Source organism: Ammospiza caudacuta, chromosome 9 (assembly GCF_027887145.1).
Source record: "Ammospiza caudacuta isolate bAmmCau1 chromosome 9, bAmmCau1.pri, whole genome shotgun sequence".
NCBI classification, from domain to species: Eukaryota; Metazoa; Chordata; class Aves; order Passeriformes; family Passerellidae; genus Ammospiza; species Ammospiza caudacuta.
This window is the reverse complement of record NC_080601.1, coordinates 39084423-39111772: the sequence shown is the minus strand read 5'-3', so window position 1 is coordinate 39111772 and position 27350 is coordinate 39084423. Positions and strand designations below refer to the sequence as shown.

Here is a 27350-nt window from a genome sequence, read left to right as displayed (position 1 = left end):
GATATATGAATTCCAAGTCCCATGGTGACATGGTGTCGTTCAAGCCCTTGAACAGGCCTCTTGAAGATGTGTTTGTGCTCCAAGCCTGTCAATGCTCAGGAGGCATTTGGACAATGCCCAGAGTGTGCTTTAGCTTTGGGCAGTCCTGAGGCATCAGGCTGTGGGACTAGCTGACCACTCTAAGTGTCTTACAACTAACTATTCTATTCTAGTCAATCCTAATTAATGTATCATCTGAAGATGAAGAGGCATCTTTACAAGTCAGTGAACATTACACTCTACTATTTAGTACTGCTATTTCGCATTTGCCTAACCTACACAGTATAATCAGAAAGGACTTCCAGTTCTCTTGGCTTCAGGGTTTAGAAGGTTCCAAGAAGGTAGCTGTTGAGAGCTAACTAGTATCTGAAAAGAAACCCTTTACTTTTTCAAAGAAAAATAAAGGAAAAGACCACAGCTCTAGAACAAGCAGAGAATTCAATTTATCCTCACTAAAGTCCTAATCATTACTCTTGTTCTACGGCCACATAAATCTACATAAGTCTTTTAGTCATTTTACACTGTACTGAGGTGTGAAATTGTCTCCCATGTTACACATGTAGAACATTTATGGAGATGCAAGTCCATTAATTTGCTCCACATGCAATTAGGAAGGAACTGACATAGCCATCCAGTCCAGGTTTTGGACAAGTAGGCTTAAAGGGATTCCAGTTTTTATATCCCATACCTGTCAACAGTTTCACTTCCTTAATAAAGGGACACACATGAAACATACTTCAGTACTGCAGATCCTTCACTGTGTAGCCTGCACAAGGCTTGCTTCTCAGGAGTAAAGAAGCAGAATTTCAAAACACACAAGTGGAACAGAACAGGAAAAAATGTGGAGAACAAACAGAAAACAGTGGAGAACAAAAAAAAATCCCTGTCATAAATGATGACTCCAGCTTTAGACCACAACTGATGAAGTGACAGGAGTCGCTCCACTGCTGGATACTACCAATACTTGGGAACAAACTCCTCATAGGTAGCACTGTGAAAATTACTGACTTCAGAAAATGAGGAATACTTAGAAATGTTACAAATACAGAAGTCAACAGAGCTGTAGCTCATAAATAAAAAGTTTAGAAGTTTCAAGATTTTAATATCCAATTCATATAGTTATTAATAAAGGAAAACTATTAGCAGATAGACCAGTGGGAAATAATTCTTGCATGCAATGGTAAACAGCTACTCTCTTGATCTAATAGAGTTTATCTATCCTTACCTTCCATATTTCAGACCATTAATCAAGTAGACATTTAATGGTTCTCTTAAATGAGGTTTTCAGGGAAGAACTATTAACAGGGCACCTATGTATTTAAACTATATAAAACCTGCATGCACTTTCCACTTGAATTTAATACAAGTAAATTTGAGTTTTGTCCTTTGCTTTACTCAAGACAACTGAAAATGCAGGAGCAGACACAATCAGATCTTGTTTTCCAGGAATGTATGAGGTTGAAATAAGGAACTTATACAGCAGCATTACTTTTACAACATTTTTTCCTTGAAATGTACGTCAGAATGAAAAATACACAGACATCCAGCTGAATATTACTGAGTTAAGGGAGAAAGTAACATTGAGAAAGTAGAGCTTCAACTACAGCTCACTTCAGAGATTGTAAGTTTTCAATGATGTTAATGAGGTGGTTTTCCTTCCAGCATAGGAAAGAGCAGAGGCATGCCCAGACACATACTGACCAACGTTTTAGGAATGTGTGCTTTCTCTCATACATACATAAACGAGAAATGGCTGCGGTGACATGTGGCGGTGAGACAAAGCACCATCCAGGGGAACGGACAAGCGGGCTCAGAGCAGCTCGACACAACATTTTGAGATGCCTTCTGCAAATCAAGGATATCTGCAAGTTAAAACGAAGGGAGGATGATTAAATAACAATGACTTTTCATCTATATTTCTCTCCTCGCCCCCTCCCTCAGTCCAACTCCTCTTTTCCTGTACCATCTTAATACAATTTCCTTGTGACAACTCTCCATTTTGCAGAATTTGCACACAGACTATGACATAGAAGAACTGAAGGCCCCTCCTCCTTACTTGCTGCCAGATCTTTATTAAAGGTAAAGAATAAAGCATGGCTCCCTGAGAAGGGAAACCACTATTAGTGAATGTACCTACAATGGATAAAAGTAATATTTTTATCATGGAGAAGCCTGGAAGAAAAAGATAGAAGTAGAGAGGTTCTATCATATAGACTTCTCTGTACACCTCACAACAGAGCATCTTACTAGATTTTTCATGAATCTCAGCCCTATTCAATACAGGAAATATGCTCATTCACTTTTCCCTGAGCACTATCAAATTACTTATCCATGATTACAAGTAAAGACACAAATTTCCAAGCACTTGGCATCAGTTTCCCTTGACTGAACCTTTAAACACTCAGAATTCTTCTAACTCTAAAGTTCACTAGAGTAAGTACACAGCAACCAAGGGATATACAATTACCCATCTCTTATGACAGGTCAAGTTCAAGTAATGCATCCAGTTTCACCATGGAAACAAATGAGATTAAGAAGAACCCAGTTCTCCCAGACAGACAGTATTTAAACCACAAAACCTCTCCTTCCCCTTTTACAAAATTTTCCTTCCTTTCATTGCTTTCAATCCATTTTCCAGCAACATTGAAATAAAGTAAAAAAACTGCACAAACTGTGATACAGAGGAAGCATTGAAAAGAGGACCCTTGAAGAGGCCTCATTACTCTGCATCAGGGTACTATTATCCCTCATTAAAATCCTTACCAAAATATACACATCTACATTAGACAAGGCAGCCACCAGCACATAATGCTCCTCCTGTTTTGTCTAGTAAAGCTTACATTGCATGGCACTCTAGTAATATTAATCTGCAATGTCCTTCACAGTTCTGTATTTCCAGGATGAGGCAGACAAAGGATTCTGAGCAGATCATGCAATGCTGTCACAAAGTTCTCTTCTCGTAACAGGGTAAGCTTAAAGCAGGGGACCAGTAGTACCTAGACAAAGGTTTCCCCCTCTGAACCCTCACCAGGCACCTCATGCACCTGCCTCAAGGGCTGCACAATTCCCACTATTCATGTTTCAACCTTCCACCTTGAAGCTCACCTTGACCTCTTCTGTTAGACATTGTCTTCTCTGGGGGGTCTTAGCTGGGTCTCAGAGATCCAGCACTCCTGACACGAGCTGGCAAACAGCAGGTTCTTTAGCCAGACCCCTTTCCACAACAAACGCCCTGAGCGGAACTGCCCAGTCCCCTTCAGCTCCCTCTGCAGACTATGCCCCTTAAAGGACAGAAACACCTGAAGTTTCAACCCCAGACACCTCCTCTTACCTCTCCAGTCAGACTTTCAGCTCCAGCTACAGTAATAACCTCCCGGCATTCGCTGTCACAGAATACAGACCCACACTGGCCCGATCAAACTGTGCCATCTCCTTTGCTGCTCCTGCTGATCTGCTGAGAACCACTACACAGCCTCACTACAGGCTGCTTGCAACTAAGAGCAACCTTGTCCTTCTGGAAGGCTGTCTCCCGTCTGCTGGAGACACCTTTGCTAAAAGCAGGCAGACAATGAAGAGTGAGGAGCGTCAGTGTGGATCTTTTGAAGGAAAAAGATTATAAAATATAGCATGTTTTTGAAAGCGGGTTGTGAGACAAGGTAAGGACAGCAAGTTAGCAAGAAAACAGAGTTTAAAACAGCAGCAAGTATCAGTATGTGAAATGGAAATGGATGGTGCCTGAAACCACAGACAGAACGCAGTTTAGGGTATGTAACTACAACCTTTCTTTCAGGCTAACAAACTCCTTCTGTCCTTTCACTCAGTCAAGGATTTAAAGTTAATTTTAATCCTCATTTTCCATTCCACTCACATTTCCACCACTTCCACAGCTGGAAGGGTTCCAAGATTCAGTGACAAAAAAAAAAAAAAGGTGTAGAATTAAAAACATTTTTTTGAAAAATAAAACTTTCCTGCCTTACTTGGAGGAAGCAATAAAAAAAAGCAAAATGCATTATTCAGGTATTCCCCCTAGCATCAGCTTAAATTTTTTTTTCCACTACCAGAAGAACCTAATTCTTCCAAACTAGTCTCCAAATGTGACCTTTAAAAATATAATTTTCCTACTACCTTTTTAAATAATGAAAGTTATCCTTGTATTATTGCTCAGAGAAAGCAATACCATGACCTACTTCTCGTGTACTTATTATCATAAAAACAGCTGTTAAGTAGCAAAGTACATTTAGATGCTGTTCCAGATCAGTGTAAAGAGACTTAGTTACCCTCCAAAGCAACCAGCGATCTCAAATTCTAAAATTTGTGTCTTGAAAACCAGAGTCTGTAACACTGCTCGTTCAGTCTGTTGGCTGCAGAGCCATAGCATGTCCACAATTACTTTTAGTAAATTGACTAAACTAAATAAGCTGTTTTCACAGATTTAGATATAAAGGCAAATATCTGAGCATTAAAACATCCCGCAAGTGAAAAAATCTGGAAGTTAAACTCTGATCGATAGAACTATTTTGCGAAACACTTGAGCACAGAAATAGAGATAAAACAAGTTCAAAGGAAATGCACACAATTTCTATGAAGTCTTTCCCACAACACAAATTTTAAGTCTTCGGTAACATACAGAAGCTTTTATTATTTAAACCGCTTCATTACCTTACGAACTGCAAGGGGGGGGAAAAAACCAAATCTGAAGCTCTCCCTGCAAACTTTAACCCTAGAAACATTCCCAGAGAGAAGCCAGTTCAGAAGAACTGACTAAAATAAATGAAAATTTCAAATAAATGGTATTTAGAGCAGCTTGCATATAGGTTCACCGGGTTCTGCAGATGGCAAAGGCGCAGAGAAGCGGCATTCAGAGCAGCAAGCACCATGCGATTCCTTTCTCTCAAGAACGCACCCCAGCAGTGCAGCGCGGTCACGGCAGTATTGCTTGGCGCGGCAGAGCAGCACCTTGTCCTGGCCTGGGAACCCTTCCGAGCGCTTCACAGGCAGTACCCGCAGGAGCCTGGCGTTAGTTCGCTCCGCCAGATCCAGCCTGTAATGAGCTGCGCAGCACAGGAGGGGCTGTACGGCGGCGGGGCAGGGCCGGGCCATGGGCGCCCCCCTGAGGAGGCAGCGGCGGCCCGGGGCTCTCCCCGGCGCTCTCGGACCCCGCGGGCTCCGCGGGCCCGCCGAGCAGCACGCGCAGGCAGCCCGGCCACGCACGGGCGCGCTCCCGCCGCCGCGGCCCCGCTGACCCACCGCAGCCAATCCCCGCCCGGAGCGGCCTCGGCCGCAGCCAATCCGCGGCCGCGGCCGCAGCCACGTCGCGTCACCGAGCGCCGCCCCGCCGTAGCCGCCCGCGCTCCTTCCCCCCGGCGCCGGCGGTAGATGATGTAACTCCACTCCACGTTGCAGCACAAAATCCTGGCCTTTGTAAGTTACAGCATTAACAACTGTTAAGTCTAGCCCCAGACTAGTTCAGACAGCCCCACCCAAAGCACAAGCTGCTGAGCCATCTCCCACAGCGGCCTCCCTTAACCTGGATTCTCCTTGCTCTCACATGTTTGCCGTCTGGTGCACAGCAGATGAAAGGGATCTGCAGCCAATCTTCTGAGACTGGCTTTAGCTCCTTAAACCGTTTACATCCTTTCTTTTCTCCACTGCAGCCCAAAGCTCTTCACAAGTGCAAGAGTGCTGGCTTTGCTCTCCACTTACTTCCCATATCTCATTTGAAGTCACTTGTAAATTAAGGGAATTGGGGTAATTTAGAACCATTGAATATCCTGAGCACTGAAGGGCTCACAGAGATCATCAAAGTCCAGCTCCTGGCCCTGCACAGGACAGCTCCAATCATCACACCACATGCCTGAGACTCGTCCAAATGCTTCTTGAGCTCTGTCAGCGTTGGGCCCATGACCAGGGCCTGACCGCCTCTAGGGGATGAACCTTTTCCTGATGTCCAGCCTAAATGTCCCTTGACACAGCTCCAGTGGTTTCCTCAGGTCCTGTCACTGGCCGCAGAGAGCAGTGGTCATTGTCTTGTCCCTCCACTGCCCCTTGGGAGGAAGCTGCCGAGTGCCATGATGTCTCCCCTCAGACTCCTCCAGATTGAGCAAGCTAAGAGCCCTCAACAGCTCCTCCTATGGCTTTCTCTGGAGACCTGTCACCATCTTTGCAGTCCTCTTTTGGACACGTCCCTAACTGCAGTTGCATCCCTTGGATGCAACCAATCCGCAACCGTGGTGGCCCTAATACAACCCTAAGCATCACACCTACACAGATAGGAAAAGCACTGCCAGCTGCCACGGGCACTGCCTGGTGCTTTAGATCCCTCCAGGGATGGCGAGTCTATCACTGCTGTGAGCAACGGTCGGCAGTGCCTGATCACCCTTTCTGTGAAGACATTTTTCCTAATATCCAACCTAAACCTCCCTTGGCACTTCTTGAGGCCATTTCCTCTCATCCTGTCACTGGTTCCAGGGGAACAGAGCCAGACTCCCACCTGGCTGCATCCTCCTGTCAGGGAGGATGGCACAGAGCAAGGTTTCCCCCGGGCCTTCTTTTTCTGCAGGCTGACCGTCCTCAGCTACCTCAGCTTCTCCTCATGAGACTTGTGCTTCAAACCCTTCCCTTGCTCCATTCCCTTCTCTGGACACACTCTAGTCCCTCACTGTCCTTCTTACAGTGGAGAGCCCCAAAACTGACTTCAGGATTAAAGGTGCAGGCCTCACCAGTGCCCAGTGAAGGGCAGTGGTCACTGCCCTGGGCATGTGGCCACACCTTGGCTGATGCAAGCCAGATGTCATTGGTGTTCTTTGTCCTGCGGGCTCATATTCAGCCAGTCGACCAGCACACCCTGCCCTTTCTTGTCATTCTTCCCCCGGCCTTGAGAAGTCCATGGGCCTGCTGTCACCCACGGGCGGGACCAGCACTTCACCTTGTGGGCCCTCGTACCACGGCCCATCAATCCAGCCTGTCCAGATCCTTCTGGAGAGCCTTCCTGCACAACAGCAGACAAGCGTTCCTGCCCAACTCGGTGTCATCTTCAAGCACTCAGCACTGCAATGGGTAGAAAGCACAAATCTACAGCTTCTCATCTTCAAAGACACGACCAAATCCACAGTAATGCCCCAGTTTAACTCGGACACTAGTTATACTGTTTCCTGTCCTCACCTATGTTATAGTACCACTGCTATATTCCTATTAGAATTCAAATAAATTCCAACAGTATAAATTCCCATATTGTTGCACAGGAGTTGTTCTGTGGGCCATTTCTGTTAATTTGAGGGGCTGTTTATTTTTTAGTTTTGTTTTGTTTTCTTAAATTGTAAATATCACCTTCTGGGATCAAGTAACAATCTTAAATGAAGGTCTCAAAATTGCAGAGAAAATTTCACAAAGAATGTAGAATATTCAAGTGGTGGGAAGTGGAGTTCAAGACATTTGGAAAAACTTCAGTGTCTCAAGAATTAACAGAAAATCAAATTCACAATTATCTGACATTAACATATCACTCTCTCCAAACAAGGGAAATTAAACAACTCCCCCAGCTCCTGCTAAAAAGAAGAAAAAATATCAAAACCATAAGATCCTCCCCATCCTTCTCCCCCCAAAAACCCCAAGCAAACAAAAAAACCATACCTCAAAAATAAGGTCTTCATAAGGTCTTTGTCAGAAGACTATTTGGAGATCTTTACTTTTCCCGAAATGGAATTTGGTTTAATCATCATAATGCATATAAGCCCTGCTCTCCCCTCTTCCCCACTCCAATTATTAGCAATTGCAGAGTAAATCAAATGACAACACCAGAATGCTGGTCACTCACAAAAAATTAGAATGGTAACCAAAGGTATATCACAACAGTAGACTTATTTTTTCTTGTATTAAGACAAGCCTTTTTTCTATATTAAGTCAAGCCTTTCAGGACTTTGCTGATCCTTGTAGGTCCCTTCCAACACAGAATATTCTGTGATTCATTTCAAAAAGCTAAAAAAAAATGGAAATGCTCTCATTTTAAGCTCACCTGGCCAATTTTTAGCATGTGCAACTTCTATAAAATGTGCTTCCAAATAAAAAGCAACAGGTTCCACATAACCATTGCAGATACTGAAGAGCTGCTTTTTCAAATATTTGAATAGATATTGAATTGGTAAGAGAAAATGCATACAAAATAAATCAGTACTTTCATTTGCCACACGAAACCAGCAGTTTTTATTGAAGGACCCTTTTTAGTGGCAGGGAATCCTAAATTTCCTATGTGGTCAGCAGTTACTTACCTTAGTGTACTTTGCAAGCATACTAAGAAGTGAGCAATGTAAAACTGCAGTTTCAGACAGTTAAAGGTAGTGAACCTTCAGTAATCCCAAAGAGAGCTCCATATTCAAGAAAAAGCATGGAACTAACCTAATGGTAATACCATATGTGTAGGCACACATGCTTCAGTCCACCTGCCTGCATCCCAGACATAATTGCAAGAAACACGAGTACATCTCTGTGCAAATATTTTATTCCCCAGCTAATTAAAGACAAAAAAAAGAAGAAAAAATCATAGAGTATCTGCTTTAATCAAACTTTCTAAGTGAGGAACATAAGGATAGGTTAATTTAATCAAGCATGATTAAACCACTAATAAACCTCAAGATAGGATTAATTAGCATCTTTCAAGCATTTCCTTCTTCCTAACATCTTTTTACTCTTGCCTCAATTAAATCTTGCGACTTTCTTCTGTCACCTGTTTTGAGCACTGAGGAGTAAAACATCAGGTTGCACCAGCTGTTAAGATAAAGATGATACAACTAGCATCCCATTCTGCTCCAGTTTCCTTACATCCATCAAATGAAGGTTGTACAATTGCCAGACATAGCATAAGTAAACAAATAAAATAAAACAAACTCATAGATAGAACAGCAGTCTTTCAGATGCCCAGATAAAGTACACGCACAGGACAAGAAAGCAATCAAAACTAGTACAATACTCTCCAAGTTTCCAGCTTTGTGGAGACTGGGGTTATTCACCTTCATATGACTGATGATTTTACAGACTTGCAGTGCAACTACCTCCTCATTCCTCCATCTGCTGTCATGCTCCAGTTGTCCCTGAACAACCACTTTTGCCACCTTCTGATCAAAGCTGCAATTCCTGTCCTGCCACCTTCTGATCAAAGCTGCAAAGCTGTCCCCAAGCAAGACACCTTGATCATGGTCATACTCTGGTCAGAGACTAACTGACCCACCCATCTATACAAGTCAATATTAGCACCAGAAAGAGAGAAGCACAGCAATTCCTTAGACTACACTGCCATTAAGACATCAGCATAGGATGCTCTTGCTTTCCTTATATCAAGGCTATTGCATATATATGTAATGATCTCCACTGCTCTTCCTCCACCTCTTTGATTAGTGCAAACACAGTGCCACATGCCAGCCAAGGGAGAGTCCGGAACGGCAGTAGAGAACAGAGCACTCAAATTTGGATGAAGGATTAATATACTGGCATAATACGGTCTTTTATTCTGCATTTCATACCTTAAGTGATAATTTCTATTATTCTATTTACTTTTTTCTTTTCCACTACATCTTGAACTGACTTTTCAGAGTATCATGCACAGTGACTCTCAGATGTTTTCTTCCCCAGATGCTGCAGAAATCCATAAAATACCATTGATTTTGTATTCCTAGTAAAACAACGTGCAATAAAAACAGCTGAACAATTACTGAAGCTAAGCTTGAAAGATGCTTACTTTGCTATTGAACACAATTTTTATGACAATCATGACAAAACAGTAGCTTAAGAGCAAGGAAATACAGCAAAAAAATAAACCAGCAAAGCAGTTTACACAACCAAAAATATGGACTGACACAAATATGGAACAGGCGATACTGTTTCCAAAGTGAATAAACAAAAATAGTTTACTACAGAGAAGAAAAGAAGAAAAGTTTATTTTAACCCTTTGTAAATTTCTTCTCAGTATCCTCAAGAGCAAATCTGGGAAGAAGTAAACAGTCGAAGTATCCATCAGTTTTAGGGTACAGCATCGGCATAGGCATAAGCAGGGGGAAAATTTTTATAAGCATATGGAAATATTTGAGTTACTTTTCATTAAAAAATTAAAACTCTTGACTTCATAATATGGACACAATCGTCAAATAATTCTAGTAAACCATTTAAACTTTGCTTAAGTCTCCATTATCTAGAGTTTGATTACTCTTTCCAGAGAGCTATCAGGTTTCTTAAAAAAACCTCTAATCTGATCCTGTTCTGTGTACTGTGAAGAAACAGTATGTGAAGAACACAGGCTTATCGCAAAGTTGGGTCAAAACCTAGGGAGTGACTGTTAGCTGCCATGCAAGCGTCGCGGGGGGTTAAATACTTTCTTTGGGCATGGAGGAATCTTTTAAGTAGGCACAAGAAGGTTTCTTTTCTGGCAAGGAAAAAGAAACCTCTAGAGGAGCAACAGATGTGCTCTCACAGATCTCCGGATGGATGAGGCCCGCGCAGCTCTTACCAATTCGTCGGGTGCTCGCTGGGGATCAAACTGCAATTCCACACTGCCGGTAACTCCCCGCAGCAGTGACGCTCTGAGACCGCCGAGAAAAAGCGACCCCGAATCTGGAGAGCCTGCGGGCTCCGGAGATCGGCGGTGTGCGGCGCACCCCGGCAGTTCTCAGGCTGAGCTCACTTCTTTCCGCCAGAGCCCTCAACCTTCTGTCACGGGCCACGCAGGAGCCGCTCCCGGTTCCCCACGCGGCAGGGAGCGCCAGCACGGACGGACGGCGGCCGCCCCCAGCACGGCCCGGCCCTCCGCCAAGGCTCCCGGGGCGTGCCCCGCCCGGCGGGCCAGAGCCGAGCCGCGGCCCCGCGCCCTTCTCCGCTGCGGGCACCACCGAGGCCGCTGCGGCCAGCCCAGCCCGGCGCTGCCCAGCCCGGCCCGGCCCGGCCCCACTCACCCGCACGGCTCCGCACGGCGCGGCCCGGCTCCCCGCTGCCTCCCGCCGCTTCCGGCCCCACCCGCCCCGCCCCTGGCTTCGAATATTGCTCCTGCTTTCAAATTTAAAATTACGTCTTCTAAAGAAACGAGGGGTATGTTTGGAAAGGACTTGAAAAATTACCCAGAAAAGATCGTCTCCACTCGGACAGTGCAAAAACAGACTTACTGCCTCAAAAAAGGGAGATGTTGGAAAGATGGCTCTGGCTAGAATGCTAGCAGCAGAAAAAGAGTTTTGTCTCAGCCCTTTGACATGGTGTACAAACACTCCATTCCTGTACATCTGACATATGAGTCTGCCTTGTGTGTGGTAATGTCATAACGTTGCCTGATACTGAATTGCAACACAGGCTATTTCAGATCAGGCAGGGGGGAAAAACACAGCATGATAAAGTAGACACGAAAATGCATTGCCATAGGAAACTGCAGATTCTAAACCCACAAGCACTGCTGTCATGTGGCTAGAATTTGAATATGCTTTAAGGCAGAATATGGACAAGGCTCTTTCCAGCTCTTATTTCTTGCTATGACAAAATGTGAAAGGAGACAAGCATGAGCTAAAAATTAGGACGTTGGAGGTCAGATACTTACAGTATAAAAGGTGATGTATACTCACAGCATTTCACGTATTTGCAGCCCACAGATTTCCTGTGTGATGGTAGATGGCAGTCTAGATAATCAGACCACCTTTAACAGCAAAACCAATAAATTTATTTCCTAGTCCCAGAGAGTGAACCAGAGGTAAGGTATTGCAGCAAGCTTCAGTCTCAATACGTCTACAAATTTTCCTAAAATATTCAAAGTTTTAGCTTCAGAACTATTCACAAGTCTCTCTGATGTGCTACTAGAATTTCAGTAGTTACCATTTTCAGTTCAGTTCCTATCTGGAACAAGAGAATGTTTGTTATCTAGGAAAAAGTCTATTCAGGCCCATTTTTTCCAGGGAGAAGAAAAATATTAGGAAGATGTTTTGACAAACCACTAAAATTCAATGTATTTCAGAGCATTCACAATTGCTTTGTTCTGTGCAACAGTGTTGCTAATGTAAAAAGTGATTAAACCATGAAAATTTCAATTGAATATCTGTATTTGAAAAGACACAAAAAAAGCAAGATTCAAAAAATCTCACAGAGTTGCGGTTGTCATCATCTAACAAGGACAGGTTAGGGATGACTGGCACACATGCTTACTCATAAAATAGAATTCAGGCCACCTGGGCAAGCTCCTGTATTTTAAATGTTTGATTAGTTTCACATAGAAAAATCAAATGCTTCTCCAACAGGAAAGCAGCTCCAAAATCAGATGCTTCTCCAACTGAAAGGAGCTCCAAAATGCTTTGATTGAACTTTGCTTCTCTCTCCATGCTCCCTGGTTTAGAGAGCATTCTTGGTTTCTGGGAACACGGAATAATATTTTTAACATTCTCTTCCTAGTCCCTCATTAAAGCAATGTTCCTGGATCTCTACATTTCTCAAGTGTGTCACTGCAATGATGTTCACACATAGTTCACATACAAACAACAGAAACATGAGAGGACAAGCAGCCCACATGGCTTAATCCAAGAACAGAAGGCACACAGGTAACACAGAAATGGTATAAAAACCTGATGACAAAAGTCCATCGTCTGGGTCATATCCTGAATATATCAATTCACTCATCACACTTTAAATACAGACTCCATCTATTTCAAAAGCAGAAAATACTAGACATTATTAGAATCAACAATAAATACCCAGACAGATCACCTCTGTAAGTTCTTTCTACATTCAGGGCTACCTTGAATGGAAAAAAGATGTCAAATGGGAGTTTCCAGTGCATTTGGGGCTGGCCTCGCGGAGCTTCTGGCCAATCCGTCATGTCAGTGAAGGTAACAATAGTTGTCAAAGGTACCATGCTCATGTCTAGAAACTGCAGCAAGAAGGGAAGCAAAAGGAGTTTAGCAGTCTTAATACAACAGGCATACCCCTTCCCAATTTTTTAATGGGGAACACACTGTAGACGACTGGCAAGCATGATGTCTTTGGGATGGTAAGAGTTCAGTGTCCTAGGAGTAAGACCTCTTTCCCAAAATTGATACTTAGCAGGTAAATTGAGGATGTAGTAAAGATCAGTAGCTACTGTGTATCATATGCTAGAGATCTCCAAAATGGCAGCAGTGACTTAAGCTCGGCTACAGTAAGCCTTCTACTCAGAGGAAAGACATACCAAATGGTTAGTAATAAGAACAGATACAAGCTAGCTTTATTTTTTATAAATGATCAGCTGGCTCCTTGGGCAAGTGCTTGCTACCAGAAAGAACTGCCACAAGATGCAATCCTATCAATAAATGTCAGTAAACTAAAGCAGGGACCCAATACAATATAAATTTATTGCTCACATGACAGATCAGTGAAGATCACACAGGGGACTGAACCTCTAAGGCCTCAGTTCTTTTCTGTTTTAATGGAATGCAGCAAGAAAACTAATACACTAGCTCTTTGAACTGCATGGAGTTTCATGGCTACCTTGGGCTGCTTTAAGACCATGCTGCTGCCAAAAGAGCAACCTCACTCTCTGCCCCACTTCCTAGCTCTGCATGCTAACACTGAGAGGGCATTTACTGGCAGCACACTTTCTGTGCTTGCACTGGTTTATGCCAACCTGTGAAATTACCACCTCAATCACTTCCCTGAGAAGAATTTCAAAGATTGCCTTCAGAGAAAAATTCTGTATGTAGGAAGCACTCAAAAAATTTGCAAGATAGAGTTCATGGCTTTTAAGAAAAAAATACTGCGACTCCTATTGGGGAATTTTGTGGCATCCTCAAGGTGAATTAAAAAATAAGTATGTGCCTAAATTAAAAAAAAAAAAAAAAACAAAACAACCACACAAGATGAACAATGCATTGAGTACAGTCTTGGTTCTACAGGAGTGTGAAAAGAGGCATCATGAGCAGATTCCTTGTGCACCTTTGCATCTGCAGCACCAGTCGTGAGAGCATCAGCACACGGCCCTTCAGCCTGCCATGGGTGCACTCCCCAGGCCTGCTCTGCTGCCCAAAGCTGGCCCCTGAGCAGTTCCCATTCCAGAACAGCTACAAGAAAATGCTGAGGCTATTTCTTCTGTCATCACCTGGAAACTTCACTCACTTGCAAAGTGTCCTAATGTTCCTCCTTCCAGCCAGTTTACCACCTTCTTGCCCTCCATGCCAGATCAGTCCTTGATCACAATTCACCACTGCTGAGCAGTTACAAATAGAATTTTCCAAACAATTCTGATACAAGTTCTCCTATCAATGAGTAAACACACTCAAAAATAGGCCAAGTTGCCCTAGTCAACAAGAAGCCTCAAGATGATCGATTTAAGTGTCTGGACCTTGAAAAACTGCCTTAAAATCAGAGAGATGAGTGCAGGGAAAAAAACTCCATACATAATCCCTCCTAAACAGCTGGGAGAAGGCAACCATTAGCAACTTCCAGCATGCTCTTGTAGAACTCCACATCATTTTAAAACGTCCTGTATTTTCATCAAGCCCAAATATAACTGTGATCAGATATTGTGTATGGGTGTTGAAATCAGGATGTCTTTCCTGGATTCTCTGTTTTCTGGTCAGTTACTTAGGGAACCTTCCAGTGACACAGTGCTGTATAAGTAAAAAAGGTTTCTCTAAAGAATATCAAAGGAACTAAAGCGTAGTTCTCAGATAGAGAATCTGTAGGCTAAAGCTGGGAAGTGACATAATTTGAAAGTAATGTGCAGTCTAGTATGCTTGCAAATAGTTGGACTTCATAACTGCTGACTATAGAGCAAGTTGGTCCTTTCCTAAAATGTCTTTACTAATGATCCTAATTTGTGGATTTGTGATGTCATTGATGAAGTCAGTACTGATTTTAATGACATGGGGTTTTTGCTATCAGAAACTTGCTTTCTTATAGTTAGCCTTGCAATATACCTTAAGGGTCTAAAGTAATTAGCATCAGTTGCTCAAGCATATCAAATCTGAATCTCATTCTTCTTGATTAGCTAATCCTGAGGGCTTTGCACCCTACACTTTTACTAGGAATGCAAATCTTCCTCAGACAGAAGATTTTTAAATTAATTTTATTAGTAATTTATTTATTAATGAAGCCATGTAACAGGTGATTTTAAAAATATTTTCATGGGGTGGGAGTATCACTTTGCCTCAGGGCAATATGAGTTTTACATGGTTAACATCTTCCTATCCTCTTCTCTTCTCTTCATGTATTTTGCAAGAAGGGAGAACAAAAGGGTACCATGAGATGCATTCAAACAAGTGTGTAAAATCTCATTTAGACTGAGTCTGAAGTTCAAAGAGTGTTAACACATCAGACAGATACCTTCCACATAGTCATGAAGATGCCTGGGTGGATGCCAGCTGCTTCCCCTAAGCCCTTACAGAGAAGTGTAAACCTTGAAATATTTCTGCTGTCCAAAAGATTATGTGATATCAAAAACAAAAAAAAAATCACAATGGGATCCACTGACACATGCTTGAAAAAGACTGCTGATTGTCCTCTGTGGTCATGTTAGCTGACATCACAAAATCACAGAATGGTCAGGGCTGGAAGGGACCTTTAAAGGCCACCTAGTTCAAGCCTTCTATGATGAGCAAGGATGCCTTCAACTAGATCAGGTAGTTCAGAACTCCATCCAACCTGGCCTCAAATACCCTCTTTCTGGCCTACTGCCTTCCTCCCCAGTTCTCCAAATATGCTGCCACCAGCATTAGTCACTTCCTCAGCTACCTGATAGTGATTTCAGAAGCTCTGGAGGAACAGAAATCTTCTGCACAGATTATCAGCATTCTGTGGAGTCTCTGAAATATTACTAAACTCAAATCCCATATTAAGGCTTTAAGAGACAACTAAATATTAAACATGCAGTTACTGGATGTTTGTAAGTACAACTTTATACCAACCATAACTGTAAGTTTAAAAATTGAGTCCTAAGTGGCAGAAAGTAGTTCAGGGTTGAAAAGAAGGTATCTTTTCCAGTTACACAACTGAGTGAGGACAGTACTGAAAAAACCACAAAACAACCTTCCTCTGTAGAAGGCTACCATTGCAGCCCGACAACTGCTAAAATTCAATAAATCTCAACTTACTTAGTTTCAAGACCATTTGATTCCTTGGTTCTTAAAAAAATTGTAAACCCCCTTTAATTACCTCTGTGTGTGAGGGAGGGTTTTTGATTCCATACCTTGAGGGGCTGACAGTGGTAAAAGTGCCGTGTACCCACTACTTGAGCTTGTGGGTTGGACAAGAGGCCCACTTTAGTCCACAATATCTGTATCTCCAGGGTCACAGGAACCATACAACAGGAAGTGCAATTCACAGCCTGAAAATAAAATACACACTAATTATTGCATGACTTGTGAGGGTTCCTCAGGGTGAGAGAGATAGACAAGAATCTTGGTCTCATGATCAGAACGCTGGATTTATTAATTTATGATATATAATACATTAAGACTATACTAAAAGATTCCTATTCTATTCTTAGCATAGAAGCTTCTGCAACTTCTGTCTCTATTCCTTTTAGTATAGTAAAGCTCTCTGAGAATCTGTCCCCGAGCTTGGTCCTGTGATTGGCCCTTAATTGTAAACATGGAACATGAGCCAATCACAGGTGCACCTGCTACATTCAACAGCAGCTGATAACAATTGTTTACATTTTTCTTCTGGTGCCTCAGCTTCCCAGAAGAGGAAAATTCCTAAAAGAAATTTTTATGAAAAGATGTCTGTGAGAGCTAATCAATTTAATATAGTATTTTAAAAGCGATAAAGGACCATTATGGCCAAAGTCTAATATTTTGGATAATACAGGTCACAGAACCTGAAACAATCACTTCAGTACTATCTCTGTAACTTCTGGTCATGTCAACCACCCATTTTGGAGCTACATACATCTCACTGTCATCTCAGTTCCAATTAGAATTAATCTCAGCTTTACCTCTTGGACTTCATATTCCACTTTGCTATTCCCCCACACATTAAAAATTATTACAATGTAATTGGCTCACAAACTTTAACCTTATTAGGAAATATAATAGGATATAAATGTCCCTACAAAAATATTCCCTATTCTGGAAAAGCAGAAAGGATCATAATAATAATTAATACGAAGTAGCCAGCTACTATCAGTTCCAAAAGGCTGTCAGAAAATTATATAACACTGGATTCAGTATTTAACTCTTTTTGCCCATTTAAATAGCAGGACCAGGATTCAAGAGATAGGAAATCTGTCAGGGTTTGTTGGGTTTGAGGGTTTTTTTTTTGCTAAGTACTGTAATAATATAAACATGAACCATAATGATGCTTTCACATATTAAGATCCCTGTTTCATTATACAAAAAAAGTGCAGATACCCCCACCTCCCTGAGGCAATACAAAGATATGAAAGGAAAAATATTTACAGTCGGTCTGTCTGCATTCATATTACCTCCACACTGCAGTTCTCAATTAGAATGGTCATCCACTCTTCTGCCTGGGTTGAATGAGCACTGCCAGTTACAGCAAAGTCTTCCGTTCTGTTCATCCCCTGAAAAGCCTCGTGTAACTTCTGCTGTATGTAACTACAGTTACTGTCTTCCAGTATTGGGGATAGGCTGGAAATGAGAAAAGAACACCTTTAAGAAAGTGATTTCCAGGACAAGAAAAAAAAATCCAAACCACTGTCAACATCCTTTCTTTGCAAGAAGTATTTCTTCTGCTCTTATAATGAGTCAACAAGTATTGGTATTAAACAGATGCAGTTTCAATCCTTTCAGCAACAAGAAAGGAGAAAAATACGGCAGGGATAATGATAAGAAAAACTGACAGCTCTTCAGCCATCTTATCACATCAGTGGTCCTACACTTGCCATGTCAAAGGAACAATCTAAATCATCAAAACAACCACTTTTTAAGATTCACTCCTCAACTCTACTCTTGCCCAAGACATATTGCCAGACTAGAGCCTCAAAGTGTCCCAGAAGACCATCACAATGTTCAGATTATTCTAGCAGTCCACCATCTTTACTATATTCATGTTCTCTTAGGAGTTTGTGAAAGATCTGTAGAGACACATTGGTGACCTCAGGGAAGGACCTAGGCTCCACAGAAGTACATGAGAGACTACAGAAAAACATTCTGAGTCCACAACTTCCAACTGTTGGAAAGGATGACTGCAGAGTGTGTTACCTGATTTTGCAGCCTGTTCTCATATTCCTTCCAAACTGTACTGTGTGCCTGAGGAATTGTGAACAACTTCCATCACTTTCACTCCTTAATATGCTCATCTGACAGACTGCACATCAAGAAACCAAACAAAAGTACAAACAGACAGCATACAACACTCATCTCATTTAACAATCCACTCACCCCATATTCCTCCTTTTCCCTCTTAGGGCACTATAAAAGTTCAGACAGTGCAGTAACAGAAATCAAAAAAAAACCAGTGATAAACAAAAACTCATAGCAGAAAAAGGATACATGTTGCTTGGCACCACTGTTTGCAATCAACAGTGGTGCTCCACTGATATAGCCAGGGTTTCCGCTTCTAGGCAACATATGAGAGAAAGTCCTGGTCTACAAAGCGACAAAGAGAAGAAATAGAGGAAAAAATTAGCATCAATGACATCCATTCATCCCAAAGATCAAATCTGCATTCTCAAAAATGTAAATGTAAGCTGTTTTTTGAATGACAGATCATTATACACTACTTAAACTATTTGTTTCCAAGGACTCTTTCTTACCTGGCCAATTTCATTTGCAGTCCAGGAGGTAAAAAACTAAATGTCAGTATCCTGAAACGTGGATAATACCAGGAGAGCTCTCAATACAATGAATTGCTATTGCTCAACATTTGTCTCTGAGGAAGTGAACAGATCAGTCAGGGCAATTCTACAGAAGAACTGCAGAACAAACTCTGCCTTGACCCTGATTCTTAGTGGACCATTCTACTTCTAAATGTTTGTATGGCAGTCTGGGCATAACTTCAACAAAGTTGCATTGCACACTTACCGACCCCTGAGGTCATCACTTATTCAATTTTACATTGAATTACATAAATCATGGGACATGATTTATGTGAACTTAACACACATTAGTATTTCCCAGATTTCTACCCCCTTCAAAGCAACTTTCTTTCCTGCTACACAGGCAAAAGTGTTAAGTACCTGGAATAAATTTAGTAACTTCTTTCACAAACACTAAACACATCACATACAACCTTAGCTTCAACCCTTTCCCTCACAAGGCCATGCTGATGACTTATCTTCCATTTTACCTCAACAAACAAACAAATAAGAACAAAAAATACCCCCCTCCAAAAATACCAAACCCAAATCCCCCAACAAAACAAACAAAAAACCAAAACAATACTTCCAAAACAAACAAACAAAAAACCCAAACAAAATAAAAGTGCCAAAAAGCCTAAAACCAAATCAACCAAACAAAAAAAAAACCAAAATCCCACCCTCAAAAAACTACCAAAAACCCCCAAACAAATAGAAAACACCTAAAACCAACCACCAAACCAAACCAAGAGCAAAAATCATCATATAAAAATACTCAGCTCCTTGAAATTTTTGCAATGAAAGACTGCATGCTTGTGTTGAGGCTGGACCTTTCCACTAGCATGCTTTATTTGAGACCAGAAATGCCTCCCCTCTTCAATCATCTGTATCCCAGGGCTCTGTTACTACTATATCACAGTGAAACTGCTCTAACTTCTCCAGGTATCTTCTGTACAAAAATTAATCACAAGCTAGACTACAAACTTGGTAAAATTCCAAGGAGGATGGGGATACTAACCCAGAAGTGCATGGTGAAGTGCTGCTGCAGAGAGGATCTGGAGTTCACAGAGATGTTGTTGACTTTGAACTGGACTGAAACACTCTGAATCCCACTTGTGCCACTATATTCTATCTCATAGATCACCTGAAAATCCAATTTAGAGAATAACAGGGGACAGGGTAAGGTAATAGGGCAATGGCTTTAAGCTTGTGGTAAGCTGCTTGAAAAGGAAAGAAGATGCACATACCTCAGAAACAACATTCATGCATGTATTGTCTTTCATGTGGGGAGCTCCAGGTGGTGAGACTGCAGTGACATTTACCTGGAGAAAGTAAGTATATTAACAATCAGTAACTGTTTAAAAGGAGAGTGCTCTTTTTACTCTTCTTCACTGCTTTTCCATCCAAGTCAGATTTACCTCCTTGCTGTGATCTGGGGGGCACATCACACTGCTCCAAATCCCCAATCTTTTTCCAGGAAAATAAGCTGCCTCCATGCCGTTAGTCCTATCTATGCCCATTCATTCAAAAATACACCCTTATTAGGTCCTTTTTTTCTATAATGTCTTAGTTTTGTCAAGAAAAATCTTGTCTTGGACATAGCACATTCCCACTTTCCCTTCAGAACCAGAAATGAGACTGACCTTCATGGATGGCATAACAGTGTCATTAATTGGGACCTGGGGAAAATAAGCAAACCGTTTTACAATTCCAGTAAAAAGTGAAGTAAATTGCTGTGTTTGTGACTAAAGCCATAAAATCACTACAAAAGAACCTGAATAGTTATTGACAAAATTACTTTGTTTATTCCAGATGTGAAAACGTCATCATTTTGCAATTTATAAATCACAGACATAGTTCACAGAAGGCATTTTAAAATACCAAAAGACAAATTTAAGCTTGGCCTAGTTAATGTCCTGCAGAATGCAAGTACTTTTAAGTGCCACATCACTGATCCATTCCTGAAACTCCATCTTCTGCAATCAAGTACTTCAGTGTCCAGTTAAGGAAAAACTGTACTTTGGCAACAGCGACAAAGAAAGTCCTGAAAACATTAATTAAATCTGATCAATAGACTATTCTCTACTAGCTAAGTAGATTTAGATTTCCAGTAGAAGGGTATACTGAGTCATCAGCCTTAATATGTACTCCTATTTACAATGTTGTTTCCTCTTGGAAAAAAAGAAAAACTCTACAAGCTGAGGGGAGACATTTTCATGTAAGCTTTCAGTAAAACGAGTGGGATGAACCCAGACCAGTAAACTGGTTACTTTGAATTTATTGTCAGGATAAATAGTAGAGAAATTGATATGGACATAAATAGAGCTAATATTAATAAGGGGGCATCAGTATGATTTTAGAGATCGCACTTTATGTAAAAAAAATCACCCTAATTCTTTACTGAGAACATGTACTGCTTGGTTGATCAAGCTGATGGAACAGACAAGATATACTTTGATAAACAATCTGTTTAAAATGCGAGAGAATTTTAGATAGGCCATTAGAACTATGAAGTATCAATGAAGTACCTGTTAAATACATTAAGAATTTGCTAATAATGGAAGTTTATTGGAAAGTAGTTTGAATTGAAGGATTACCACCAGTCATGACATTTTTAACAGGTTTCCTGTTGTAGCACAGCATCCCTGATGAGGTGATAATTAGCATTGACTCTATGATTCTAGAAGGTTGATCAATCACTTTATTATACCACACTTATTAAGAAACTCATTGTCCTTACTGATGGTCCAATACCGTTTTTCTTAACTGGTCCTTGAATCCAAACACTATCGCCATTGGCCAATTACAAAATCACCCTCTGGTAAACAAATCTCCATAACACATTCCACATGTTCACAACAACAGGTACAGCAAGTGAAGATAAGAATTGTTTATCATTATTTTCTCTGATCTTCTCACAGTCTTCCCTGGGACAATGCCTGGGAAAGTTGTGCCTGCTGCTCTCTGTGGCCAGAGAAGAAGGCCTCAGCTATTGGAAGATCAGGAATGACATACCAAGTGACCTTCAGTTTTACAGTTATCTGAAATCACAGTGGAAGGCAACGCAAAGTCAAACAACTAAGATTTTGAACAAAAGCAAAAAATTTGAAATGCACCTTTAGCACAGTGAAGTCACGGTAGTAGGAAGCAGCATCTAGGGCAGGGTCAGTCATGCAGCTCTTGCTCAAGTTGGCAAAAATCCGAGTACAGCTTGTGCTTTTACTGTCCAGGAAGCCTGGGTGAGTTAAGACATGACAACAGATAAAACAGAAGCAAACCACCCTAAGATATTCTTCCCCCTTTACTAACCAGCAGGATTCCCATCAACACAAAGTCCACTGGCTCCCATTTTTATTGGCTGTCTAAGCATGCTCAATACAGATGACGAATCAAAGTAGATGAGGATTGGATCACCAGCCTGAAAAGAGAATGTGGAGAAATCACAAAGTTACAGCAGAATACTAATGCCAAGGGCAAAAGACATATCTATACTTCTTTGTGCACACCTGGTTTTGTCTAAAAGGTTGTCCAACCTCTTAAATACAAGGCAACTGACCAGAAATACTTTATACACTAAGGTATGGAAGGTACTGAGAGATAAACAGTTCAACAATGTGCTCTGGTAGCCAGGAGGGCCATCTGTGTCCTGGGTGCATCTGGCTCAGCATCACCAGGTGCTACCACTCTGCTCTGCACCATGCTACGGCCTCACCTTGAGCCCTGAGGGCGCTTTTGGGTGCCACAACACATGCCATAAAGCTGTTGGAGAGCATTCAAAAGAGGGTTACAAAGATGGTGAAGGGTCTCCAGGGGAAACCATACAAGGAATCGCTAAAGTCACTTGGCTTGTTGAGCCTGGAGGAGACTGAGGGGAGATCTCATTGCTCTCTGCAGCTTCCTCCCAAGGAGCAGACACTGATTTCTGCTCTCTGTGACAAGGGACAGGACTCAAAGAAACTGCTGGAACTGTGTCAGGGGAGGCTCAGGCTGGGTATCAGGAAAAGGTTCTTCCCCAGAGGGTGGCTGGGCCCTGAACAGGCTCCTCAGGTAAGGGTCACAGTGCCAAGGCTGACAGAGCCCAAGAAGCGTTTGGACAACGCTCTCAGGCACAGGGTGGGATCGCTGGGCATTCTGTGCAGGGCCAGCAGTTGGACTTGATGGTCCTTGTGGGTCCCATCCAACTCAGGATATGCTATGATCCTGTGATAATATGGCTTCTAGGTACAAAATAAGAATCTTTCAATCTGTTCTCATTAGACAACATTACAGACAGGTTAGTAAAAGCATATGTGCAAATTGATTGCTTTTTATTTTCAACTCACGCGGTAAAAAGCAGAGAATGATGGCTGAACTTGTGATGGTGCTAAGAAAGAGTGCCTGCCATACTTCTCTAAGAACTCCGCAAAATCAGATTCTTTGACATCCTGCGGCTGTTGAAAATAGTTCAGCTTTGCTAGAGTTTGAAAAGAAAAACAAAATAAATCCACCAACATTAAGTTACTAGAGAAGATAAGAGTAAATACTGTGCCAATATTTTTAAAAGAAATAACTTTAGTAATTGTAAGCTACTTGGTGCCTTATATTAATTAATCCATAGTAACACTTATAATAGGCTACTACGATCTACAAAACAGGATGATATCACGAATACAGTTCATAGGAAACAACTATTAATACACAAAGCAACTTTCCAAAAAGCATGAGACTCCTTAACAGCTATATTAATATGTGCTGTAATTTCCGTGAGGTGCCCATATTAGACACACGTGAAATCTGAATTACAAAATTAATCACCCATTTGTGAGTTCACAAAAAGCAATATTAAATGGATTCAAAATAGTTAAGTAAAACTCAAGATAAGTATGAATACACAATAGGCATCCTAAAAAAAACCCCAGACTTTCTATCGGTATCCTCTTATAATTTCTTTGCTCTTCCTTGTATGCAAAACACTCAGACAAAATCTGAAAAGAGCTGAAAGCAGGACAAGATAATAAAAAGCTAACCTTGTTTTGACCAGCTGTTGTACCTGTTAATCTCCTGAGCCCCTCCCAACATAAAATACTCAAAAATTTAGGTCAGAAGCAGATGGAACTGTGGGTCACAATTCCCAGACAACTCAAAAGAGAAAATGGTAAGTGCTCAAATGTGAGACCACAGCAATTGCACTGAACGCCAGGAACTGGACATTGAATCACTCAAATGAAGTACAATGTGGAAAGCAAAAAGAGAAAAGAATGTTAATGGCATATCCTACAGGATATATGATTACCAGTGAAAAAAAATCACCAGCACCAGAGAAGAAAGGCAGAGAAGAAAGGATGAAAATAAGTATATATAATAAAGAATCCAAGACACAATAAGAAAAACACTTTCTGAAAATTATAGTAGTGGGATACTTTAAACATCAACCCTTATCTGCTGCTCTATGTGTAGCCCACTAAGTACGGTACAGATACATAAGCAATTGATAAAGACTTATTTGTACTCAGCCAGAAACCCTACCCTTAGTAACAGTGCAAGGATCTTTGTCTTTGGTGCTCAAGACCCTGATTCACTATGGTCTCTCCGAAACTGTAACAGTCAAAATAATTAGCCACAATTGCAACGTGCAGTTCAAAACAATATTCCCTAAGCAAAGGCAATCAAAATATGCGAAAAGAAAGATTGCTTACAGTCATCCAACTGCACACAGAACAGTGGATCTTGTCCATCAGGATCAGAAACGATGTCTGTAGAATAAGGGGTATTACTTCTGAAAATCAGTGACTTTTCCACACACACTTGACTCACAGACCTGTAAAGACAAGCCCCCCAACCCCACCTATAAAATGGACCATACTTGCATAATTTCATCTTTTACATTATATAACGAGAAGAACGCAACACAGTTTTATTTGATGAAAACAAAGTTTTCATCAGTTAAATGAGCTGTTTTACAATCTGCATTGATAATCAATTACAGAAAGCCTCTCTTGTCATTGCAGTAACTTTGTGGACACTCGGTTAGCATAATTAAAAATCACTCTGACACTTCCTGGGAAAAAAAGTGATTGAAAAGAAAATCAGTGCCCATATATTACAGCTCCTCTCGGTCCTCACCACAAGGCCAATCTACAAAGACAGATTTTACTGTCTAATAGCTGAAACAATCTTCCACACTGACAGCATCTTGCGGTCTGTACTTGTTTGACCATCTCCTCACAGCACTCTAAAGTACCTTTTACTTAAACCCAGACTTCCCAGCTCCCACCGCCAACTGTCTCACTGCGGAGTAACCAAGCCTCGCTTCATCTCGGCCACTGTGCTGTGGGCTCTGGGAAGCCTTTCCCAGTCCCCGGCCCAGCGCTAAGATGACCCTGGGCCCGGGGGCGCGGCAACACCACCGCGAAGCACAGGCGGCCAAGCCGCAGCTCCCGCCGGGAGCGCGGCCCGAGCCCGGTCTCCGGGCCCGCCCGGGCCCGCCCCGGCAGCGGCAGAAGCCCATGCCCTACCCACCTGCTGCCGCCGGAGCGCCGGGCCGCGCCCGCGGGGCTGAGGGCGGGCAGCGACGCCAGCAGCAGGAGCGGCAGCGGCGGCGCGCGGGACCCGCGCATGGCCGCGCACCGGCGCCAGACCCCGCGGAGCCACTGCGCCTGCGCGGCACGAAGAGGCGGGGCCGGGCGGGGCGGGGCGGGGCCGGGCGGGGCGGGGCGGGGCCGGGCGGGGCGGGGCGGCGCTCCTGTGAAGTAGCGCGTTGGAAAGAGTCAATGCAGGTAATTCACGTTAATGCAGGTAACCGCCGCTATCTGTGGTGACAGCTACTGGCACTCATCTACTGTTAATGAATTCATGCTACGTCATAATGACTGCGTTAAGAGCAGTTGTGTCTAACATTCAACAGGAGCTACCCTATTCTGCGATCATTTATATAATTTATGTTAAATTACAAATTGAGTGGGTCACTAAGCAATCACTGCTTTACCTTACGTTAGAGGGCATAAATTGGTCTGCAGAGCTGCCTAGATAAAAACACAGTGTTTCGCTAATTCTAGGCTTTGTGTCACAAGCATTTCTACACAGTGGACCAGATGGGAGAAGATTCTTAATTTTGACATCATGAAAATTTTTCCCAAACAAATGCCCGAGCTTAGTTAAAATTCCACACATTAGAGTGGAATCTCCATAAGTCCTGGGGGCGTTTGGCTTTTACAGTTATATCTTTTCAATAAAAACTTTTTTCGAGGTACTTTTTATGAGGTTCTTTTTCATGCGATATGTACCTAACATCTGAATCTGACTGGCGCAATATAGTGGCGATTAAAAAGTCAGTATGTGTTCAAGGAGTCAAATAAGCCAAATTCATGAAAGGAAGCATGCCAGAGGTCATCAAAAATGCAGGTACTGTAACAGGGCCTGCTCAAGTTTGCTGGTTTTTAGCTGTTGCATCCTTCAGGGATTCCTTACTCTGGAAACATTGCAATACCCTGTTTGAAACTCTTCCTTAGCCTTCTGCTGCTCATGTCTGCCAAAGGAAAGCTCACTGGCTAGGCCTTTGTTCTGATCTAGTTTCATTCCTACGTTCAGTGTGTACTAAATTTTCATCAGAAGCAAAGATGGAGAAGAGATACCTTAAGCCATTACATTTTGGCAAGTAAGGACAGCACAGACAACAGAGGCATTGTTTCATTGGATATTTACTTATCATTTACTGTCTGTCATTCTATATAAAATATACCCACTCCTCAGTAGATTAACTGCTTCAGTGATTTTGTTATAAGTGCTTTCTAGGAACAAGTGATTAAAGTTAAATAAAACCAGGTTGATTTAAACTTTTATTCAGATTGATAATGGAAATAATAATAATACAAGTTATGTGATCATGATCAGTTTCTGAACAAAGAGAATAAGATGCATAGTGTCTATAGATAATACTTCCAGTTTGTCTAAATCTCTTTGCAACCTTTGGTTTTCCCCCTTCATAACCCTTTATGCGCATTCATGGCTCTACATTAGTATGCAGTTGGGGAATAAACAGAATCTATATGCCTAGTCTCCTCAGGGTCACACACGAATTCCACTTTTCATTATATAGCAGCCAGTAATTTTCCATTGAAATTGGAGATAATACATCCAGACTCTTAGCACAGTGTCAGAGACTGAAATATTATAGTTTATGACTTAAAATTTTTCATTAAAGTCTTTTGTCTATTGTAGCAGAACTGTACTACAAAAGCTGAAGGGAAGACCACCACACCCTGACTGAGGCTTTACACGGCTCGCTGATGAAGATAAGATGAAGCAACAACTCAGGGCTGGGGACATTCACAAAGCACAACCTTAACACCTTCAGGGCGGAGAGCAGAGCCCCAGGGCTATCAGCTGCCAGGCTTCGCACAGACCCTCGCACCAAAGCGTGGGAGGAAAAAGGGGGTGTGTGTGTGTGTGTGTCTGTGTGTGTGTCTGTGTGTGTCTGTGTGTGTGTGTGTGTGTGTGTGTGTGTGTCTGTGTGTGTGTCTGTGTGTGTGTGTGTGTGTGTGTCTGTGTGTGTGTCTGTGTGTGTGTGTCTGTGTGTGTGTGTGTGTGT

The 27350-nt window shown here is 42.1% G+C and overlaps 3 protein-coding genes across 8 annotated transcripts in view; 1 reads left to right on the top strand and 2 right to left on the bottom strand.

Annotated features, from left to right (window-relative positions):
• Window positions 1-10882, bottom strand: part of ALDH18A1 (aldehyde dehydrogenase 18 family member A1) — a 32186-nt gene extending 21304 nt beyond the window's left edge. For 2 of the 6 annotated variants that reach the window (XM_058810225.1, XM_058810226.1), the window contains exons 1-2: window positions 6759-6951; window positions 1778-1901 (exon numbers count right to left, since the gene is read on the bottom strand). In XM_058810225.1, coding sequence (XP_058666208.1) covers window positions 1778-1901; window positions 6759-6833 — 199 coding nt within the window. In that variant the 5' untranslated portion in view covers window positions 6834-6951. The other 4 variants (XM_058810229.1, XM_058810231.1, XM_058810228.1 and 1 more) reach the window with 4 other exon arrangements.
• Window positions 10883-11516: 634 nt separating this feature from the next.
• On the bottom strand, window positions 11517-25391 carry TCTN3 (tectonic family member 3). The gene is made up of 13 exons (XM_058810604.1): window positions 25283-25391; window positions 24460-24581; window positions 23107-23237; window positions 22094-22202; window positions 21901-22019; window positions 20428-20463; window positions 20032-20106; window positions 19803-19928; window positions 18480-18575; window positions 18189-18286; window positions 17450-17615; window positions 16211-16348; window positions 11517-12919 (listed from the first exon to the last, which is right to left on the bottom strand). The coding sequence occupies exons 1-13, from the start codon at window positions 25378-25380 to the stop codon at window positions 12698-12700; spliced, it is 1536 nt and encodes a 511-aa protein (XP_058666587.1). The 5' UTR covers window positions 25381-25391; the 3' UTR covers window positions 11517-12697.
• A 649-nt stretch (window positions 25392-26040) lies between these two features.
• Window positions 26041-27350, top strand: part of CFAP46 (cilia and flagella associated protein 46) — a 75173-nt gene continuing 73863 nt past the window's right edge. Inside the window, exon 1 of the mRNA XM_058811010.1 lies at window positions 26041-26094. Within this exon, the coding sequence (XP_058666993.1) occupies window positions 26041-26094 (54 nt within the window). The remainder of the gene's footprint in view (window positions 26095-27350) is intronic.

Bases quoted from the DNA above. Each gene is read 5' to 3' on its own strand.
- TCTN3 (XM_058810604.1), bottom strand. From the start codon at position 25,380: ATGCGCGGGTCCCGCGCGCCGCCGCTGCCGCTCCTGCTGCTGGCGTCG. The intron at 22,203-23,106 runs GTGAGTTGAAAA...TTCTCTTTTCAG, and splicing joins CATTCTCTGCTTTTTACCGC to GCTGGTGATCCAATCCTCAT. The intron at 18,576-19,802 runs GTTAGTATCCCC...GTCGCTTTGTAG, and splicing joins ACTTCACCATGCACTTCTGG to ACCAGGACTTTCTCTCATAT.